Source organism: Microtus pennsylvanicus, chromosome 1 (assembly GCF_037038515.1).
Source record: "Microtus pennsylvanicus isolate mMicPen1 chromosome 1, mMicPen1.hap1, whole genome shotgun sequence".
NCBI lineage: Eukaryota > Metazoa > Chordata > Mammalia > Rodentia > Cricetidae > Microtus > Microtus pennsylvanicus.
The window spans coordinates 221,026,683-221,039,676 of NC_134579.1; the positions used below are offsets into that span (position 1 = coordinate 221,026,683).

Consider the following 12,994-nt stretch of genomic DNA (forward strand, 5'->3'; position numbering starts at 1 on the left):
TAAAACTTCAGATAAAGGGAAAGTAGTGTATATATTTTTAGACGAAATTAAACTGCTGATTTTTTTGTTAAAAGTACTATAATTTCTTTCCTTCCTGATGAAGGCTTGAATCTGGAAAATATTTCTGCCTTACCCTGTCACCCACCAAGTTATTCAAGTTGAAAAACTCATCTTACTTTTAGATCTATTTTCTTCCCATTGTTATGACGACTCATTTTGAATGTTCACCACTGCATGTCTGACATTCTGCGTCACGTCTCAACTGTGTTTCCTCCCTACTGTAATCCACTTTATAAATTGAATCCAATTTAAGTTTTCTAAATATCAAGATTAAATAAGTCATCCTTATATTAAAAATGCCTAGATTTCTTATGGCATTCAGGCCCTGCTGCAGCTGAGGGTCATGCTTCCTTTCTTACCTGACCCCATCTCTGCATAAACGTCACCGCTCCAGCCATCAGCACTCCTGATTCTTCTCTGTGGAGCACACTATTCCATTCACGCCCCACCCTGTTACTTGTATTCTTAGAAACATTTCAAATCTCTTCTTCAGAGGATCTCTTCAGCGTGTATAAATTCTCTATGCTAGTTCAGCACATACACCTTCTCTTACTCTTCCACATGTATTTACCACCCAATTTTGAGCTTCTTTATAATATGGGTTCTATCCTCAAATGTTCAATGTGTTTTCTTCTCTATCTAGCACAGGGATTTACTAGCTAAGTAATCTGGCAATCAAACACAAAAGGCTAATCGAGAAAAAAAAAAAGGCTAATTGGTTTTAACATTATCCTCTGACATTATAAATTCTAGTAACACTGGTCCTATACTTCCTCTGTCTCCAACCTGCTCAGATCCCAACAGAGCTTCTACTTTCCATCCACAGACCTGGTGCTTATATTTCACACCCTGAAGGGTAATCATAACCGTCAATTATTAAAATAACCTTTTTGAATAATTATTTTGGTGATCTTGATTCTGGAAAATATTTAGAGTAAGAAAATAAAGGGCTTTGCGCAGGTCCTTCTTTTCTCAGAACACATTCTACTTATAGAACAATAGATAAAACTAACTTTGAAAGATGAATTATAGAATCTGCTTCATTGCATGAATACTAGTCACAGTGACTAAGAGGGAGACAGAGAAACACTCACAAAAGTTAAGACAAAAGTTTAAACAGATTGACATGCTTAAAATTTAAACAGTATAATAGGATACCCCCAAAACAATATTTATTCAATTTTTAATACAAATTAAGCTGTTTGCTGACTTACAAAATAATTTAAAGTCTATTAAAAGTATATTTCTTAGCTAGGTGGTGGTGGTGCAAGCCTTTCTTTAATCCCAGCACTTGGTAGGCAGAGTCAGCCAGATCTGAGTTCATGGCTAGCCTGGTCTACATAGTGAGTTCCAGGACAGAGAAACCCTGTCTCAAAAAAAATAAAGTACTTTTCTTTGTGCACAGTAATACCTTAAAATAGGAAAGAGAATCAAACATCTCTTCTATTTGTTCTGAAGACTGAACAGATGATGATATTGGATGGGATGAATTCAAGGAATCTTTCCTCATGGTTTTCAATCGAGCATCTAGGAAGTCTTCATACTAGTAAAAAAATTGAGTGGTAGGAAGTCATTATCAGTATAAAGGCAATTATACATTTATACAGATTATGAAAATTGCTACAGGATAAGACATTCTGGGTTTACTAAATTTTAGTATATAAACTACTGAAAATATAGTATATAAATATTCCTTAAATTTAAAACTGTACTTAAAGTTGAGGGACATAAGAATTAGCATTTCCAAATGAAGAGCACGACTGTAAAATTAATAATCTACAACTAATGAAAGTGAATTTCCAAATCTGAATATCCAAGATAAATATTCATTCAACAAAGACTAAAGCACACTTTTAAAACAAAAGTTGAAACTTAGGACAGAAACTTGGTCCTTACCTTGAGTTTCTGTTAAAATAATACACAATTCTTAGTTAAGGTTATTTTATATAAAGTACAACTCAGTCTGAAAGCATAGCTCAGCCAAAAGTGTCCCTAGAACGCATATTAGAATTTTAAGCATTCTGGGCACCCCCAAGTGGTGAGACTGTGTATTTCATTGCGTAATTAAGTAGCACACTTAATACTACTTAGTATTCCAACTGAAAATTACTTAAGTTTTAAACAAGCCCTGTATACAGAAATGTCAAACTGGGAATTCTCAAGAGTATTATTTCAAGAACCTGAATAATGTCTGTGGGGAGTCTAACAGCAAGTCACAGAATTTTAGGGTTGAATACATTTCTATGTGGGAGGTTTTCCTATAGTTTGAGGGACCCATGTTCATGCTTTTCCTCAGCTGCCCAATAATGCTTGAATTATTTCAGCAATATCTGTCAAATTATGGCCTACTATGTCTGAACATCTGTGAGTATAGGAAATATCTCCAAACTCTAATGACACAACTCACAGCATAATAGCTCTCTATAAGAGGATGTTATTCAAGTCTTTGAAACAGGATGACGTGGTTTGTACACAGAAAGGACAATTTATTTATTTATTCATTCATTTATTATTTTAGCATCTTCTATGCTGTTTAAGAACTGCTGGGAGGATGCACTCCGTGACTATATGAAAAGCAATATTGAAGTCAGTCTTCATTTCATTTCTCTTTATAGAAATACTTTAAGTTTTTTAACAAAACAAATTTTCCAACTTTATCCAAATTCCTTCAAACAGAAAAAAATACTTCAAAAATAAAAGGTAGCAGTTAAAATATTCATCCTGAAGTAAAAAAAAATATGATCACACATAACTATTTCAACGTTCAATGAACTACATCAATAAGCAAGAGTGTGATTCTAATTGTAAAATCTCCAGAATTATAGATGTGGCTATAGCTTTCTAAAAATATTTTCTTACCTCAAATGCATAGAAAATACATGGTAAATAACTCATAACCTCCTTATTCCCTCCTCATAGGATAATGAAACACAGTACTTACACTGTTGAGCTCTTTGAATATTTTTTCCACGGAGAAATACTCCATGAAAGTTGCAAAGCCTTCATTTAGCCACAGGTCATTCCACCACTGCATTGTAACCAGATTACCAAACCACTGTAGGAAAGACAAGCTGGTAACTAGTATGACATGTATATTCACAGGAATTTCTTAACTGGATTAACTATCAAGCTAATTACAGATAATCAAATAAAAATACCTTAAAATAAACTGTATCCAGAGCAATTAAAGATGTAAAAGTTATACAAACTGTATAAAAAATAAAGAATTTTAAAAGTTATATAAACTTATTTTAGAAGTAAAATAAAAACATCAACATTTTACCTTAGCTGAATGGGAAAAGAAGCAGGAAAGACTATGAATATATTTATTTATTAAAATGTGTATGAACTTTTAACATACAGTATGCATTAAACTATATAGATAATGACTATTTTAAGTTGCTTCATTAACGTGAGACTTCTTAGATAATTAAATTATCTGATTTAATACCAAGTTAGTAAGATTATTTTCCATTATATGTGCAATCTTCTATGACAACTAATGATTTTCCTATTGTCAGAGGGTCTGGATTTCATGCTTCTTTTCTATTACCCGAGTTCAAGACACAATTCACACAAGATTTGAGTAACATTCTTATAGAAACCTGACACATGTGTACACACACACACACACACACACACACATACACACACCTGGCACATGTGTACACACACACACACACACACACACACATACACACACACACACAGAAGAAATCAGAGAATTCTTTAAATGCTTTCTTACATATGGTAGTAAAAAGAAGGCAAAAGGAAACAGATCTTCCTAGGTCTCTTTTGGGTATGGAGAGATGGCTCAGCAGTTAGTACTTGCCCTGCAATTCTGAGGTCCTGAGTTTGGATCTCAGCAACCATGTAACAAGTCATCATGCAATTCTACACAAATATCTGCAATCCCAGCTCTAGGGAGGTACAAACAGGCAAATCACTGTGGTCTGTGAGCTCCCAATCTCACTAAATGTGAGTTTTATGTTTGTGAAGAGACCCTGCCTCAGAACAGGTAGAGGTGAAGAGGACACCTGATGCTCTCTTCTCTGCTTCACATGTGCACCCACATACTCATACATTCACAAACATACACACACACAGACACATACAGGCGCACATACACAGACACACACAGACACAGCACATACAGACACATACAGGCACATATACACATATACAAATAAACAAACTTCTTTTTAAAATACTTGCAATAAAAAGTGGTCATAGGGTATACAAATTTTTTAGTGTAGTTTGGGTTTTATTTCAAATCAGTAGCAAAAAATAAGGTTATTACTACAACAAAATAAAATTTCTTTTGAGAGTTCAATCATTAATTTTTCTAAGATACTATCTTAAAAATATATTTAACAGAAAGATGAGTTATAAAGCCCTAAACAAAAGAAAAAATAAGAGAAATATTCTAAGTGGTAATGAATGGTCCCAGAAATAACAAGATTAGAAAAATAAAGTTTCATTTATCAGCTTGCCAACAAGTTTTTACAAGGGTCACACAGTCACCTCCAGAGTGAACTGTCTTCCTTCATGTACTGGCACGCCACAGCTTCCCATCACACCCTATACTAAAAAGCATCTCATATCTAGGGCACAACAAAGATAATATTTTTGGAATGGGGATATACATGGATAAGTATTTTCTGTTTTTAATCTTATACAACAAATTCCTTCACTCTGTACTGGGGAGAGCTCCTTCTCCCACATTAATTGAGAACCCAATTATAGCAGGAAATAGAAAAAGAAATTTGGTCAGAGTATGAGAGCCCACACCTATGATCTGGTACTCAAGAGCTGAGGCAAGAGAAATCTGAGCTACACAGTAAGAAGGTTTTGACTTAATAAGGGAAAGGGTGTAACTGAGGGAAGAAATTCTATCCTGTAAGGTTACATTGAGCAGCTCGTGGTTGCTAGATGTGATGCAGATATATATTAATAAGGAAAAAATTATATTCAATGGTTAGGGAATTTAGCTCAACTGTAAAGTACTGTCTAACAAATACAAAGTTCTGAGCTTGGCCCTAGCACTGAGGTAATAAAAAAGATAATCTGAAGATACATTTATTCTTCAAGGCTTAATGGTAAAATTTAATAGCTGTATAAGTTTAAACAAATCATTTCTTAGGACTGAGTCTCATTTTCTATACATGTAAAATGGAATTACCACTCACCTTAGACATTTGTGAGATGAGATAATGGACGTGAAAATGACTTAAATATGAAGTTCTAACAAATATTATTTTCCCTTGGCCATTAAGCTTGTATTTAAAAAGCATCATTTTCTATGTAATAGCAACACTAAAAGCATAGGAGGTGTTTACTAAAACTCTAGGGCTTTGCTGTAAGAGCACTGGTTGGTAATACCTGGTGTGCCAGCTCATGAGCGATGATTTTTGTAACCAGTTTTCTATCTGCTACTGAAGAACTGGCATTGTCATACAGAAGAGTCTCTTCTCGGAACGTAAGCAGGCCCCAATTTTCCATTGCTCCCGCTTCAAAGTCAGGAATGGCCACCAAATCTGCACATAACAAGAATGAAGAGATCAATTCCTCATCTAAGGAACACCCTAAGTCAAGATTCTCTACCTAGTAAAGACAATGAGATCTTCCATGATCCTTAACACTGAGAATCTTCCTTTTTCTAGATCTACATGCTATGTACCTGGTTGTCAGCTGAGGAAGAAATGAAAAAACCCTTTTGTGATCAACAATTCTAATGTCTCCAAAGAAAAAAAAAATAGCCCATTTCCCTCACAATGAATCAGACTGGAGTAAGGAAGACAAAGTCCAGGTCAAATCCTTCTATGTTCTTCAGAACCAGCATCACACTGAACAGAAATCTTGATTTCATAGGCTCCCAGTATTTACTTTTTAATATTTGAATTGGGAATTTCTTGAAAATTAGTTAAACTCCAGATGGCGCTCTAAGCAAATTCCTACAACCCCATAAACTTATAAGTTATATAAGTAACTTAAAGTTCAAGTTTAAAAAACTTATAGATTGTACATAATCTTAACAAACAATGTTTCTTGGTGGTGGTGGCGCACGCCTTTAATCCCAGCACTTGGGAGGCAGAGACAGGCAGATCTTTGTGAGCTTTGTGAGTTCGAGGCCAGCCTGGTCTACAACAGCTAGTTCCAGGACAGGCTCCAGAGCTACAGAGAAACCCAGTCTCGAAAAACAAAAACAAAAACAAAAACAAAAAACAAACCAAACAAAAAAAACCAATAATTTTGACAAAAACTTTTTATAAAAAATCATTTGTGAAGCAAATCTTCATTACAAATTGCACTAAAAATCAAAAACACTATAATTAATAGCTTACCCAATTTCTTAAGTGGGTATTGAATTTCAAAGTAATTTTGATAAAATTCAAGGAGCTTTACGGTTGTGTCCAAGGCATGGTGAACTTGATCAATCTTTTCTGGTACAGCATATATAGAAACCTAAAGAGAAACATAATCCATAATGTAAAGATAGGTAAAATTAAAATGCCATGACATTCAGCTGGGCACTGTTAGGACCAGCAAATTCAAGAAGTGCATACTATATGAGATCTTTTAGGTAGAAACTCTTGCTTATAATTCTTCCAATCCACACAGAACAAGTCATCTATATCCATATCCACACAAAAGAATTACCTGGTGTTTTAATTCTTTTAAAAGTTTTCCCAATATCTCAAATAAACTGTGTTACATCTCAGAGCAAACTATATGCACTACCCTATCTAATTTTACAGTCTTACACTCCCATGACACAGAAATGCTCTTATTTATGGACTACAGCCATGATGAGTTATCTGCAGCACAAACTAAGGTATTAATCCTTTTGGCACCTATTATCATGCCTGTACTCCAGTAGGCACTAAATACATATTAGTAAACAAATACTAACCTCAGGTGTTGGCTTGCTTTTACGGATCATGTAATATTAAAAAAAAATTCCTATCATCAGACACCCTCACTATAATTCAGGTCTTACCTTGCTCATTCACTTCAGAGTACACACTCATGAAAAAGCAAATACAAAAAAGCACACAGGTTGCTTAAATACCTATGCCTTCTACCTACCATTTGGTAGACAAATGAAAAGTTTAAGTACACATGATATGATTATTAAAGAAACTGAAATTTGACCAAGGGAAGAAATTATTCTCAATCCTAGAACACTATTAGGAGAAGGGGTAGTTTGATTTTTTTTCTTACTCTCTAATTCTTTTCTTTTCCTTAAAGAAAAAAAAAGTGCAGCCTAGTCTATAGAGACAGTTCCAGGACGGCCAAGGCTACATAGAGAAACTATGTCTTAAAAGAAAGAAAAGAAAAAACAGAAAAGAAAAAAAGGGAAAGAACATGTGCTTTTAACTTTTTAATACATATACATCATCTCTTCATTATATTTATATCAACCTCATTCTAAAATAATAATAAAACAGTGGAACAAGAACAATCTATCTAAGTAGAAATGATTTTTTTTGTGTGCCATTTTGTGGCCTGAAGGATTTAAAATACGGCTATGTGCATATTAGGCTACCCCTCTACCACTCAAGCTATGTCCCCAGGCCTCTTTCTACTTTTTATTTGGACACAGGATCTAAGTAAGTTCTCCAGGCTCAGTCTGAACTCATTTTGTAGCTCAGGCACATCTTGAACCTGTGATTCTCCTACCTTAGCATCTTGAGTAAGTAATATTACAGGTCTTCACTAAACAACAACCTGCCTTAAACAACAGTTTGGGTTGCGTAAGAGAACACTAATTACTACTATATGGTGATTTGGGGTACAGTTCTGTGGTACAGAAGTATGTTAAAAAGCCTAAGGCTCTGGGTTGAAACTTAATAAAAAGATTAAAGAAAAAAATATCTTAGTCACAGTAAAATGAAAGTCTACTGGCAACTAGGCCTTAATAGCTATATTAAAGCCTTAAAGCCTAAATGCTTCCTTGTCATCTACTACTAAGACCATTTAAGAGATTTCTATAACTACAAATATGGAGATCCCTACTTATATAGAGCAAAGGGTTCTTTACAACTGAAAAATAGAGGATCTGGTAGGTTTAACCTGTCTGTGCCTTAAAGTAATAAAAACAAAAATTAGCTAACAAAAGCAGAACTATGTGAAGTAATAACATGGCCTGTAGGATCTAAAGGACACATTGCCTTTCCAAAACAGGTTAACTGAACACATTACAGAAAGCAAGAATTTGTAACATAAAGAATATATTGAGTCTCTTCTTTCTCCAACCCTTCCTATGTTCCTCCCACTAATCAAATTTATGGGCTCTGAAATTTTATTATTTTAACAATAATGTATTGTTAATATGTTTTATATATGTCTCTTTATTGACATACACACACACACACACACACACACACACACACACATACAATTAATGGGGCAGTTAAGAGGGGAGGATTAAAGTAACAATAAAATCTTAATGACCGATTAGATGAACTAGAAGGAAATTATATCAAATGGGCAAAGTGTACCAGGATGATTGAAAGACACTTGGGATATGTCCTGTTTAGTTTAATGTCAACTTGACACAAGCTAGAGTCATCTGAAAGAAGGGAACCTCAATTGTGTAAATGCTGCCACAAGATCCAGTTTTAGGTCATTTTATTAATTAAAGATTGATAGGGGAGGGCCCAGTTCATGGTGGGTAGTGCTATCCCTAGGTTATATAAGAAAACAGGCGGAACAAGGCCATAGAAACAAGTTAGTAAGCAGCACCCCTCCACGGCTTCTTCATTACCTTCCATTTCCAGGATCCTGCCTTTTCTGAGTTCCTGTCCTGACTTCCTTCAATGATGAGCAATGCTATGGAAGTATAAGCCAAACAAACCCTTTCCTCTCCAAGTTTCTTTGGTTATGGTGTTTCATCACAACAGGAAACTTAACATGACTTAAATTACTTTAGAAGTTTTGAACAAAAACATGTTTGTGAATAAATTAAAATTATATTGATAGTACAATTGAGGGCTCTAGTTAAATGCTACATGCCAGATTTGGTACTCATATCTGACTGATGAAATTAATTCTTTCAACTAGCCCATCGATGATAAACACAGAAGCAGGAAGCAAGGAAACAAACAGAACAAAACAAAAACCTCAAGAGAAACATGAAGTTCCTAGCACAGCCTGCTACTACAAAGTTCAGCCCTATCCATTTCCTAATAAAAAAGGAGAAAAATAGTAAAACTATTTGGTGTGGGAAGTCCTTCTGTATATGTGTTGTTTTTTGTGGTTAATGAATAAAGAAGCTGGCTTGGCCTGTGAAAGGGCAGAGTAGAGCTAGGCGGGCGCGAGGGGGCGGGGAGGGGTGCACCTAAACTGAATCCTGGGAGAAAGAAGGTGGAGTTGCAAGACGTCATGTAGCTGCCAGAGGGAAAAGACGTGAACTGTCAGCTGGAATCTTGCTGGTAGGTCACTAGCCTCATGGTAAAATATAAAATAATGGAAATGGGTTAATCCTAGATGTAAGAACTAGGTAGCAATACACTTAAGTGATTGGCCAAGCAGTGATTTAATTAATACAATTTCTGTGTGGTTATTCAAGTCTAGGCAGCTGGGAATGAACAAGCAGCCTCCAACAACTATTGTTTATTCATGCTGTTAAAAAAAAACATATTTACTACTAGGAAGCACTAAAAATGAGATTAAATCTCTTAGTGTGCAAAAGATTAAATGATATGGTTACATATGGAAAAACGTATTGTGTACTCTACCTATGCATATGTACTTATATGAATATATAATACATATATACATATAAATGGATTTTATTTCCCGTGCATCTCTGTAAATATATTAGTCCTGAAAAATGAGGTGTAGAGGGAATTAGGATGTAGTCTCTTCAAGAGATTAGAGCTAGTAATTATGAAGGACCAATTCCATTCATACCAAAGACAAACTCTTGTTAAACTGTTCTGCCATCTAACACAGATGAATAAAAGCCTCTGCCTACCACCCAAAAGAGATCTGTGAAACTCTTTTCTTAAACTTTCCTCCCGGTGTGAAGCATACATGGCGATGTGTTATTATTTGATAATAAATTGTGACACTGGGAGTGATGGAAGAATTCACTCTAAACAACTGAAAGTACAGTTGAGCTTGTAAAGAATGGTCTTAAATATCAAAATGAAAAATTTTAATGTAATCCTACAGACAATAACAAGCTAGCATGGCAGATTGGGGGCAGGTTTGAAAAGTAAATAGGAAGTAGGTACTTAAAAAGAATTCTTCTCTATCATCAGTGTTTAAATCTCTACTATAAAATAAAAGTTCTAATCAAATAACTATTTACACATGAGTACTAATGACAAAGAAAAACAAAATATCCTGATTAAAACACCAATTATGAGAAAATGGAAATAAACTAGGCCCTTAAGTTAAACAATCGTACACATTCTCTATGAATAAAATCAACAAGGGCTTGTTTTTCTTCTGGTTTTGGGGATTGAAACTAGAGCCTTTCACATGCTTAGAAACACTGCTGATCTGTAGACCAGCACCTAATTTTTTTTTTTTTTTTTGGTTTTTGGTTTTTTCGAGGCAGGGTTTCTCTGTTTAACAGTCCTAGCTGTCCTGGAACTCACTCTTGTAGATCAGGCTTGCCTCAGACTCACAGAGATCCTCCTGCCTATTCCTCCTGAGTGCTGGGATTAAAGGCATGCACCACCACTGTCCGGCTACTAAATTTTTTTTAAAGAGTATTCATGTTATTTTTACAGCCAATATACTACTATAATCAATAGCCACACAAACTACTATAACTCCTGAAGTATGGCAAGCAGAGATTCTCCAGACATTTTATTTTAGTTTAAACCTAAAGAGCTATATAAGGCTACTGACCATCATATTTTCTACAGTACAGTTCTAGAAAAGCTAGTATATTATGTTGTCTTATAATTATTCTACTATAAAATAGGAAACTTGAAAACTATTGATTTTCAGGTATTAAATGAATGGCAATAAGTAAGAGTTAAGTGTTGTGGGATATCCAGACCCTGAGACTGTGTTAATAATGTTAACTTTGAATCGGGGTGAATCCAGCAACTAGTAGACAAGGACTAGTCATAGCATATACAGAGGATCCAGGATACAATAGAGGTACAGGATTAGCAAGGTTTTTTGGACTTTCTTTTTGGTGTAGGAAGTGTAGAGAAGGTCAGCTGATTGCTCCTCCATGGCTTCTTTGGTCTATCAGGTTTCCAACCCAATATCTGACTCCCAAGTCTTTATTGGTAATAGAACAACTTAGATAAACACAACAGTTAAGTTAAAGTAGTGTTTCTGTTACAAAATATCAGAATTTGATCTAAAAGATTGTCATTAAAGAATTAATTCTACCTAGCTTACTATATAAATAGATGTTCAGAGAATTAGTACAGGAACATACCAGGGTTCCATTTACATCCCGACTCAGGTTCCTCATCTCCCCTACAATGAAAGCAACCAGGTACGTGCTCATTTTAACACTTTCAAAAAATTCATCCCGAATAAGTCCTTCTTCTGCAGGGACTGATGACTTCTATAGCCAAAGGGAAAAAAAAAAGATGACAGTTCTGTAATTAAAGCAATCAATGACAAATATACTGAGAAACTAAAAATTAATGAAGATAATACTTGCATATTTTAATCTTTCAACATAAATTTCTAAAGAACAAAGCCCCTTCTTTCAGTTTCTTCTACCACCCTTGATCAAGAGGACACACTGAATATCATGAAAACCCCAACATAGCTCTCAATATATTTAAGTTACAGGGAGCATTAGTTTTGTCTTTCCATTTAAAAATTGTAGCAAAACTCAACTCCTTCCCCCACCCCAGAACCTTAGGACAACTGACTTTATAAAGGAACTATAGCTAAGATATCTTCTAACACAATCTAGTGCTCCATAAGGAAAACTTAGTGGAATCAAATATGTTAGGTCACTAGAGAAGTCTGCAACAGACTGAAGATGAGAAATGCCAGCAATTCCCAGGATTTCTCAACCATTAATCTGGTTACACTTGGTTTATCAGACAAGTAGATGCCCACCTCTATAAGAGACTGATTAAGGTGAAGAGTTTGGCTCCGAGCAGGACTGTGACAATGATGGATCATGCTGTCTATAAGGGTAGCTTGCATTACCTGCCTGCTGTGGCTATTCCTCACCCCCAGCTACACACAAAGCCATTCAAGTAGACACAAAAGGAGCCCTAAGTTATGTTTAGCATAAAACTCCTCTGCTGGGTGTTGCCTCTACTATCTCCCACACCATTAACACTCAATAAAAAGGCTCCCGTTTTTGTTGTCCGTTTCTACATGACAACAATCCAAAGTTTCATTTGCCAAAACACCAAGAATAATCACAGTTCCACACTCTCAACACTGCTTAGAAGAGCAAGTTCACTATTTCTCAAGTAATTTCCTGGGTTTGTACTAATTCATAGTGTTCTGTAGAGCAAGAAAACACTTCACACTCCTACTCACACATTCTAAATCCTGCAGAGTCTTTTCCTTCCTCAAGAGTTCCTTAGCCTAGCAAATTTTTCCATTTTTATTTAACTATTTCAGAAGTATACACATATGAATCTAAATATTCCTACCAATAGTACAGTAAAGAGGGATCCAACTGTTCTCAGGGATAAGAGGTCCATCCAAAGATTTTACCTTTATATCACAATACCTTAGGCATATTTGATAATGCAGTATGATGTTCGTTCCTTGTGATCTTGATGATAAATGTGGCCTTAAATGCTGGCTCATCAAAACAAGGAAAAGCAGATCTTGCTGCCAGAGGTTCAAATTGAGTTGCTGCAAAGTACCTAAAAGTAAACGCAAATTCAATACAATAGTTATTGACTGTCTACTGGACAGGGCACCCTGCCAAGTACTAGGGGGTATGAAGACAAATACAATTCCAGACTTTAAA

General features: G+C 35.2%; 1 protein-coding gene across 2 annotated transcripts in view; it reads right to left on the bottom strand.

The window, feature by feature from the left end:
* Positions 1-12,994, bottom strand: part of Lnpep (leucyl and cystinyl aminopeptidase) — an 89,931-nt gene that overhangs the window by 27,029 nt on the left and 49,908 nt on the right. For both annotated transcript variants that reach the window (XM_075951829.1, XM_075951838.1), the window contains exons 3-8: positions 12,749-12,887; positions 11,477-11,608; positions 6,405-6,525; positions 5,443-5,597; positions 3,002-3,115; positions 1,472-1,603 (exon numbers count right to left, since the gene is read on the bottom strand). In XM_075951829.1, coding sequence (XP_075807944.1) covers positions 1,472-1,603; positions 3,002-3,115; positions 5,443-5,597; positions 6,405-6,525; positions 11,477-11,608; positions 12,749-12,887 — 793 coding nt within the window. The remainder of the gene's footprint in view (positions 1-1,471; positions 1,604-3,001; positions 3,116-5,442; positions 5,598-6,404; positions 6,526-11,476; positions 11,609-12,748; positions 12,888-12,994) is intronic.